This window comes from Sycon ciliatum, chromosome 13 (assembly GCF_964019385.1).
Source record: "Sycon ciliatum chromosome 13, ocSycCili1.1, whole genome shotgun sequence".
In the NCBI taxonomy this organism is placed as follows: Eukaryota; Metazoa; Porifera; class Calcarea; order Leucosolenida; family Sycettidae; genus Sycon; species Sycon ciliatum.
Genome location: NC_088655.1, coordinates 6108658 through 6119153, shown reverse-complemented (window position 1 = coordinate 6119153; position 10496 = coordinate 6108658). Strand labels below are relative to the sequence as shown.

The 10496-nt window shown below is 46.6% G+C and overlaps 1 protein-coding gene across 1 annotated transcript in view; it reads left to right on the top strand.

Moving 5' to 3' along the window:
* Nucleotides 1–9854: 9854 nt before the first annotated feature.
* LOC135829093 (mRNA export factor GLE1-like) overlaps nt 9855–10496 on the top strand; it is a 1153-nt gene continuing 511 nt past the window's right edge. Inside the window, exons 1-2 of the mRNA XM_065341499.1 lie at nt 9855–9982; nt 10440–10496. The exon at nt 10440–10496 is cut by the window's right edge and continues 22 nt beyond it. Coding sequence (XP_065197571.1) covers nt 9855–9982; nt 10440–10496 — 185 coding nt within the window. The remainder of the gene's footprint in view (nt 9983–10439) is intronic.

Here is a 10496-nt window from a genome sequence, read left to right as displayed (position 1 = left end):
ATTCATTTGGCTGCAGATCAGCCCCTCACTTGTCAAGATAGGACATTCTGTAGCAACATGAAGTAACATTGATCCCGCACCGTAACTAATGCTAGGCCACTGTTTCTCCACGGCATCAAGGGTCGAAGCTAAAGTCTGCGTACTGTAAGCATACAAATTTTCGGCGCTGCAAAATTTAGGCAATTCATGATTTTCGGCCCTTAGTAGTAGAAGTATTCTTTTATTTATAGTGGAGAAACCAAAACAGGCAGATGCCTATTAGAGGTCTAGCCAGGATTTTATGCCAGCCTGCCAACGTTCTAGTGAAAATGCATCGTCCTGGGGGCTGTGCCAGTCCTGCGCCGGTCGTTCTGTTTCCAGGATTATTCAGATAGTGGGCTTGGTGACATGATTGAAAGAAAAATGATCCAGAACACAGCATGCTACAAATACTTGTACTTGTAGAAACTGAAAATTGAAAATTTCTCTAAATCTCAATCGTTTGCCAGCCGGCCAAAATAACCCTTGGAGCTGTCTCAGCCGGCAGGTCGCCCTCCCAGCCGGCATTCTGCCGGCTGAGCCGGCTTTGGCTAGGTCACTGCCTAATAACAACGGACCCACAGGGACATATTTTCGGCACAGTAAAAAAATAATAATAATAATAAATTATAGTGTCCGTTCCCAAAGGGAACTAACGACGGTCGCTAACACCCGGTAAACCCTAGTGGCAGATGCAGATTTCGGCACAGGGTTACCACTATACTAGTACATCACCAAAGCCGATGTTAAAATTTTCATCGGCGCTTTAATTTCGGCGATATGGATCGATGCCGAATAAAACCGAAACGAGAGAGCTTGGAAGCTCAGGGCCCTACGCTATGCTTTTTTGCCTTGATGACCTAGACAAAAAAAGCATAGGGATGTTATAAATTCTTTTAAAAGAAATTCCTTTTTTTAAGACATAACCTGGGATTCGAACCCGCACTATCGCGCGCCCTGCATGCATCCCCCGATACACTTCGCATACATACTAATTCTTCCAAGTTGCTTCACGTTATGATCTTGCATTTGAAAGCCCTATTTGAATATGCATTGTGGCCAGCCGTCTTTGATGGTACGGTACGGGATAGGTACGGGACAGGTACGATCGAGGGTAATACAACACCGTCTACCGCCTTGATGACGGCAAAAAAAGCATAGGGATGTTATATATTTTTCAATTCTTCTGTTTTTTTCCAGGCATATCCTGGGATTCGAACCCGCACTATCGCCCTACATGCATTCCCCCATACACTTCGCATTCATACCCATTCTTCCAATTTGCTTCACGTTATGATTTTGCGTTTGAAAGCCCTATTTGAATATTGCGGCCAGCTGTATGTGGCCAGCTGTGTTTGATGGTACGGTACGGGACAGATACGGGATAACACCAGGCGTGACACAAACACACAAACAAACAAACACACAAATACCAAACGAGAGAGCTTGGAAGCTCAGGGCCCTACGCTATGCTTTTTTGCCTTGATGACCTAGACAAAAAAAAGCATAGGGATGTTATAAATTCTTTAAAAAATCCTTTTTTGTTAAAACATAACCTGGGAATAGAACCCGCACTATCGCGCCCTGCATGCACCCCCCGGTCTTTGAAAAATTCCTTGTTTTAAGACATAACCTGGGAGTCGAACCCGCACTATCGCGCCCTGCATGCGCCCCCCGGTCTTTGAAAAATTCCTTTTTGTTAAAAGACATAACCTGGGATTCGAACCCGCACTATCGCGCCCTGCATGCATCCCCGGTCTTTAAAAAAATCCTTTTTTTTTAAAGACATAACCTGGGATTCGAACCCGCACTATCTGCATGCATCCCCCGATACCCTTCGCATACATACTAATTCTTCCAAGTTGCTTCACATTATGATCTTGCATTTGAAAGCCCTATTTGAATATGCATTGTGGCCAGCCGTCTTTGCTGGTACGGTACGGTAGGGATAGGAACGGGACAGGCACGATCGAGGGTAATACGACACCGTCTCCCGTACCGTACCATCAAACACAGCTGGCCACATACAGCTGCACGCAATATTCAAATAGGGCTTTCAAATGCAAGATCATAACGTGAAGCAACTTGGATGAATAGGGAGGTTCCGGAGTACGATTTTTCGTGCCAAAATCCGTGGAGGCGCTACGGATATTTTATACATCGTTTTCGAGCCGTGAAAAGTTCCACGGTACGGAACGTATGTGTTTGGCGTCATTGCCTAGGTTACGATCGCAAACACGTCACATTCCCGCGCTATGCCTTTTTATTTTGAAAATTTGTACCGAAATCAAAACTTCCCGCGGTAAATCCATGTTTCTCGTACCAAATTTGTACGCGAAAAATCTTTCTGCACCCGATGACGCAAAATCTCCATACGAAACATGGTTCGTATGAAAGCCAGTCCACACGGATTCTCCGTGCCGAAAAATCGTATGGAGCACGCCTGGAAAAAATCCGTAGCGCCCATACGGATTTTGGCACGGAAAATCGTACCCCGGAACCTCTCTAATGGGTATGAATGCGAAGTGTATGGGGGAATGCATGTAGGGCGATAGTGCGGGTTCGAATCCCAGGATATGCCTGAAAAAAAAATAGGAGAATTGAACAATTTATAACATCCCTATGATTTTTTTGAGTCTTGAGTCAAGTAAGCTTGTTGTTGAGCAGTGAATGAAACGTGGCTTGTAATTACTAGTGTAGTTTCTATCTACACGATGTCAGAGATAGAGTTTTATTCTGAACCCGGGTCGTTTATGCAGGCTAGGAACAATGTTCTGCTAGGAAAGCAGTGAAACATGACCTCGACGAAGGCAGGAAAGATCAATAGGAAGGCTTCGCTCTACGTAATTACATACGGAAATAACGTAGCAACTGCACGTGATTTTCATATGTAAAACAAGCGTTGTTGGGTTTCGCACTACATGATTTTTCCATGACTGTGAAGCATGCTTTTTCTGTGTCGGAGGGGTGTTGACTGCATGCGTGTACCGCATGCACCAAGAACCAAAACCACATTGCCCATGTACTTTTTGATGTGTACTTATGTTTTGCGCGGCTTGAACATTGCGAAGGATAAATCCGGAAAAAGGAAACAATTCAGCAATACTTAACTCTACGGAGGACCGCACCGATATCTACGGAAATCTGACTAGAGATTATGAAAGTTGCACTCACTCTCCGGCACGTATGGCATACGGATTTTCATGCGTAATTTTGTGCGAAACCTCCCTGTTGTCTTATGAGCGAGATAAACTCCTGCACGCGGCAGCGCTCACTCTTGACCGGCCCGTATGGCCAATTCTTCGGCAGAATACCGAGGTTCAGCCCCAGACCGAGCTCATAAAGGTCAGCCATGGCTCCATCCTCACTCTCACATGGAGTTATGTCTTCGGCGTCACTTGTACTTCCAGTAAATACTATTGGTCGCTAAATCATTTGAAATAGCATTGGCATTTCATGCACTCCTTTTGACTTACATGTACGTGTAGCCGCACGCTGTGATGTTGCAGAGGGTATGTCGCGGCCGCATGACGTCATGGTGCAGCCCCACCCCCCCCCCCCCCGAACCTCAGTTTTTCAAACGGGAATATGTATATGTTATCGCATGGTTGCAAGGGCCTTATGGCAATAATATGCCATAAGGCCCGCAGCAACCATGCGATAACAAATTTATCACACGGCCCACAGAGCAGACCATTGGGCTGCTGATGAAATTAGCCCAAATGCCAACACATTATGACCACAATGTATATTGATGTGCTATCATTATCAAAACAGGAAAAATGAAGATATTTCTCCTACACCCTAACACAAAGTCTGCTACAGGCCATCAGACAGTATACAGTACTGATAGACGGAGACAGAAAAAAAGTGCCGGCACCGCATCGTCATAGCAATAGACATGGCAACGACAATAAATAAAGCAGAATCATAATTTCAGTTGAAAAATTAAGAGTGCTACCACAAAGAGTTTCTTCATGTTTACATGTGTATCAGGAAGTTGTCAAATACAGTACTGCAACAAGTACAAGTATTTGACGACTCCCTGGTGTGTAATTCTGAGGACAATTTTTCTTCTTATTTTTTCAGCTCCAGATAGCTGTATTTTTCATTGCAAAACATTCCTGAATTGTTGTGTTTGTTGTTCAAGCAAAGGTGAAGGCAGAGGACAGATGAGCCTGGTAAGAGTTTTGCGTGGCACATGAAGACCACACACAGGCAGTGACTTTGCGAGGATCTGAAAACGCACGACGCTGAGTTGAATTTGTGTTATTTCAAATAATTGTTTGTGATCACAGTACCACTTCGAGCAGAACTGAATCTTATCCAAAAGCTTACCGACGGTCAGGCTGCCAACATGACTGAACAAATGATCCCTGCAAGCACCACACGGCAGACCTCCGAGGCCATGTCCATTGCCGGGATGTCCATCTCCAAAAAGAATTCCATCTTCGTCTCAATGCTACACTGCGACTCGTCGTAGAGTCGTACATTCTACAGAGTCGTCATAGTCACGCAAGGAAAGCTGAGATCGCCACTTTCGACCACACGTTCACATGTCACACTGCGCCGTACAGTCACCATGCCCACCATGTTCACATCCCGTAGATTTTACGCGTACAGTCTCAGTCAGGGTTGTCACTGACGACGGGCTTTGGACGCGGGCGTTGGACTGATTTATTGCCCGCTCATACAGACCAGTGATTGGCCCGATCCAAGGAAACACTCACGTGACATGTGATAAAATAATATTATCAAGAACGCTTTGTGGGAGATACATGTACAATGTACGTGGGATTAACAGGACAGGGCGTGAAAGCCCTCGCTATGCTTTGTTTCTACCTAGGTCATGTGTCGTATTCGAACTGATAGAAACATCTTTGCAATACGATTTGAAACGGCTTTGCATAAACATGTGCCCAATAATCGTATTGCAAAGGCGTTTCTATCAGTTAAAATAACACACATCATGAACCATTGACCTTGGTAAAATCAAAGCATAGCGAGGGCTCCTGGGCTTTCAAGCCTCTCGTTATTTCATGCACAAAGTGCAATCTTTCTCGCAGTTTTTTCTCGCCGTGCGAGCACAACCGGGTTACCTTACCGCTGTTCCAAGAGCGCAAGACTCCAGCTGGGTGCTTGATTCACCCAACGAGGCTACCGTCACCCGGACAGATTGCCGAACTGCCGTCGCTAACACAGCTTTGCGAACCTTGCAGACTTCGCCTACTTTCCAGCAACCCCAGGAGCGTGGGTATCAAAGCGGCATCATGATGATGACAGCCGCAAGGACCAAAAGCCAATACAATTAATACAAGGGAAAAAAACTATTTCCACTTCTCTCTGGCCTAGCGACCGGTCGTGCCTTGGGGAAATTTTTTGGACGGCGGTTGAACTGTCCCTTTGCCTTGGCTTTATTTCCTTTGCTTTGACGGTAAGTAGTCTACTAGTACATGACAGAGTACAGTATACAATGGTATACCGGTACTACAATGTAGATCTACACTGTAGTGTAGTACTAGTAGCGCGACACTATCGTACAACTAGTAATACTTACTATGGCATCTCATAAGTAATTTAGTTCGCATTTTTTTTCTAAAACGTAACGCATTTCGAAACGGGGGTAAATGACAGTTCGCACATTTCCTGGATGTGTAGATCTACGTACTCACTGTGCATGCAGTGCATGTGCTAGATCGCTTCAGCAAATGAGCGTGTTTTAAACTGTTTAGGTGTAAATCTATGTGCCTGTGTTTGGAGATCAGCCTTGCATTGCATGCATGCAGGCTACTCAAAGGTGTCAAGTGTCACATCACTCAGCAGCATCAAACAGTTACACGTACACACTCACTTCACCTTCGCTAATCATGGTGAACCATGGTGATCCAAGCAGGCACAGTGGGTTGGTCAAAGACCATGATTGAGATACGAGAGGTACCTGGTTCAAGTCCTGCCTGGGAGCGGTTTTTCCAGCCGTGCTGCTACCCACAGTCAACTGGGAACTTGTGGCCAGGCACAAGGGGTACATGGATGCAGCTAATGGGGTCGTTTTCGGCACTTGTGCCAGTGGTTGTGAGACTTGCCCACTCACCCCCACCGTTAGGCGCTGCATCTGCCGCTAGGGTTTATCGGGTGTTAGCGGCCGTCGTGAGTTCCCTTCGGGAACGGATACGATAAAGAATCATGGTGAACCCGTCCCGGGCCATACCATCAAGAGGTACAGGTTCCTGCACGAGTACAAGGGCAGTACCGCGGAATCCAGCCCGCGCCGCGATAGCGGCAAGGGCTGGATGAACAGCGGTACTGACCGAGTATGAGTGACTGGAACGTGTTTCCCGTATGCACCCAAGCCAATTCCAAGGTCGCAAGGAGATCACTCAGTGACACTCACAATCTTTGAGTTTACAAGAACCATTCTGTGACTCGAGTCCTGTATACTGTATGACTCTATGAGGCTGTGAGCTGAGTGAGAGTGACTTCGACAACCGTAGACCCGGGTGCTCGAATGAGATACAGGGTACCAAAACAGAAACAGCCTGAAATTGTACCTAAACTTATTCCGATTTCGTTTAGTTTTCACAAATACCATCAACATACGGCCCGCTAACGGTATGCCAAATTTCAGCGCTGCCCGGTAAACGGTTTTTGAAATACTCGCGACCCACTTTTTGCTGGGTCCTTGATTCGAGGATGTGGGTCTCCTGTACGGTGCTGCCAACGACCTGCCGAATCTGCGGCGGCACTGACCATCTTGCTCTCAAAAACGAAGTAGTTAGTCACTACTCCCTGCCCTCAACTGCCACACCAAGCGTAGACGATGGTAGACCCGTGTGCTTGAATCGGAGACGATCTGACGAGTTTGCTGTTTCTGATTCGAGCACCCAATTTTCAAATAAAAAATCCGAAGGAAATACGACCATTTTACTGCGTACTGTAGCTTGTATTGTAGCGCCCCCAGGTTCTGAATTCCTGCTGGGTGGGTCAAGCCAGACTCCCTTTCCTGTTCCATCGCCTCTCCAAAAGTATATTCTGACAATTGTTGAGATTTACAGATGAGAAATTTCACACCTGTCAAATCGTTTCTGATTCGAGCACCCGGGTCTACACGGACTACAGACTCAGTACATGACTTTTGCATGTACTTTCAGACCACAGAAGCTTGTCATTGGAATGGTAGACTCATGAGTGGATTCTGTTACTGCCCGTCGTCACTACATGTAGTCATGTACGCGGAGTTTTGCGGACTACCCGTCACTACTAGTATCTCGTCCACCCCGGGATACCTGATAAAGACGGATTCACTCGCATATTCTGCTACAGTACTGTATCAGTGTGAGAAAGAGCTTTGAAGAAGTCGAGCCTGAACACACAGTAGAGAGGTTTTGCAGAGCGAACGTTCGCGCGAATTTTCGTTTGACGTCACGAAAAGCGAAACTTCGTGCGAACGTTCGCAGTTTTGAACGCGAAAGTTGCAGGAAACGCGAAACAAACTTTCGCAGTAATTAAATATTTTCGCTCTTTGTGGACCGCTGGTCAGCCTGGTGCACGGTGATCTTCATGTTTGTGCTTTATCTCTACTCTTCAAAGTCTCTTGGCTTGGTCCGCGAGTGCTAGCTTTCCTATACTTGTGGCAACCCGTGTTGCTTCATCTCCAGAACCATCTCCGATCTCCTGCTTGCTCGTCTTCTCACTGCTCAGAGTCGGTTACATCAATGATGCCTTTTGAATCTCACGTGTTGATGCACAAGATTACGACACAAGCCAACCCGACCCGTTTGTCTGTGGGTCTCTGGCCATGGACAACGTAGTCAAAGAGCTCTCGTCTCAGGCCGTGACTCACGGTACCTGGTGCGCGTGCCGCCACTCGCAACAAACAAATAATCGGATGGAGACGACTTCTCAAAAACAAGCGAGTACTTTCTTGGAGCGAGATATATACGTGCAAACTTTCGCAGTAATTTTCGTCTTTGTGGACTGTTCGTGCACGGTGAGCCACCCTCAGTCCTCATGTTTGTGCTTGATCTCTACTCTTGGCTTGGTCCGCGGGTGCTAGCTAGGCTATACTTGTGGCGGTCCGTGTTGCTTCATCTCCGGGACCATCTCCTGCCTGCTCGTCTTCTCACTGCTCAGAGTCGGTTACACCAACGATGCATCGATGCCTCTTTGAATTTCAGGTGTTGATGCGCCAGATTACGGCACAAGCCAACCCGTTTGTGACTGTGGGTGTCCGGCCATGGACAAGGTAGTCAAGGAGCTCTCGTCTCAGGACGTAACTCTAGGTGCCACCACTCGCAACAACAAAAATAATCGGATGAAGACCACTCACTGTCACTGTACTTCTCAAACAAGCGAGTGCACGCGAAAATTTCTTGGAGCGAAAAACATGCAAAACACAAATTTCGCACGAACGTTCGCAATAGTTTTCGCAACCCGGAACGCGAAAATCATTGCGAACGTTCGCTCTGCAAAACCTCTCTAATACTGTATTGCCAAGATTTCTACCCTGTTTTCATTGAAAACACTATCTGCTTGACCTCGGAACCCTTTACCATGCAGACCACCAGCACGGATCAGGTCACTGTACACAATTGTGTAGCCTACATACTAGAACGGTGGTACAATCAAGTAGTTATTCTCCTACATGTACATCCGAAAGGATGCCAAATTATGCTCCAAATTTTCAACCACCAAATTATGCCAATAATTATGCCGGCATAATCCGCCGGTGCCTAGTCGTCAAGTGACGACGGGCAGTACAGTGGATTCTGTCCACTGCCCGTCGTCAAGTGACGACGGGCAGTGGATTCCGTCCACTGCCCGTCGTCACTTGACGACGGGCAGTGGAACTACAGTCCATTCATTGGAAACTGGCACCCTAACTTTTTGGTGTCTCTCTCACATAGTTGTAGATATCGTGAAAACAACAGTACATCCTGCATTGTGTGACCCGTGCAATTACTCCTTGCCACATTTGAGGCCAGAAAAGTCCAAGAAGAGGGAAATAGAAATTCAGCCAGGTTTTACAAAATTAGGACAGGTATGCCATGGCAAAATGCATGGAGAAGCAGATCCAAAACCCAGATTTTTGAGATTTAAAGTGGGTTTTTGATCCTCAATTCGGCCCAAATCCGACTTTCAAAAGCCAGCGGGCCAGTTTCCGATGAATGGACTGTAGTTCCATCAGCAGGCAGGATCGCGCTGTCCAGCCCGCGTAATTTGATCTGTCATTGGTCGACTCCAAGGCGACAGTCATGTGACATACGGGAATACAATAATAATCTGTGAAAAGAATTCGGGTGGACACACCCATTCCTAGGGTTCCCAGTAAAAAGGCAACGCCTGTTGGGACTCCCCTAGTAAAATAATAAAATCTACTACTACTACTACTACTCCCATAGCGCTGTACATCACATCCGAACCAGTTCCGTTACTACGGAGCATCAGCAAATCGAATTTTCGAGTGAAAATCGAAAATTGTCACGAAAAGCACTCAATCAGTCGAAACTAGGGCTTTGTTCGACTGAAAAATGCCCGCAAACAGAAAATACTTTTCGAATACTTTTCGAATGCTCCGCGCGTGCTCTAGTACACGGCGCACTACGAGTACTCATACTTGCGCATGTAGCTACTAGTTCTTACTACTAAAGTATAGTAGTAGTTGCAAGTGCACAAGGTCAAGGCAAGGTCAAGGCAAGGTCAAGGCAAGGTCAAGGCAAGGTCAAGGCAAGGTCAAGGCAAGGTCAAGGCAACTTCTTGACGCTTTCCTCTCTCTCTCGAACTGTGAAGAGTTTTTTGGTTTTTGTTTGATAAACTTTCATTCCAAGTATCCCGGAATAATGGCTTTGTCGCCGACTACCAGCCCCGGTATGCCTCCTGCTCCCAGTAGCCCTGCTGCCGTTGCCTCGCCATCTACGTCTGTGGCGAGTTCCCCGCAGGGAGAGGGCAAGTCCGCCAAATATTTGAGGTTCGACCTCACATTGGACCTCATTCTGCTGAGGCAGTGTAGGGCCCACCCTCAGCTATTCGTCCGCGGGTCTCCCGACATGCAAGGCATAGCGGAGGAGCTCGGCCGAGATCCGCCTTTTCAAGGGGTCTCGAAGAAGGCGGTTCGAGATAGGGTGATGAAGCTCGTGGAGCAGTACAAGAGTCAAGAAAATTGGCAACGACGCCAGTAAATAATAATAGCGCATGTCTTGCTCCCGAGTACGAGGATGTTATAAAGTGGCCTGTTCTACATTTTGTATGCGGATATATGTAATTGAAGTGTAATAGAGACTAAGAGTGGGACAGAACATGAGCTAGTTCCATGCCATTTCACAATCGTGTATGTCTCAAATAGATTGTTGAAAAATGTTTTACCTCTCAACCTATGTCTGTATGTATGTGCTGTGAAACTCTTCTGTGTTCGTGTATCCCTGTAGAAGTGGCACTAATGAAGCGTTCGCTGAAAAGCAACAGCTCCTCACTGAGCTCTCTGC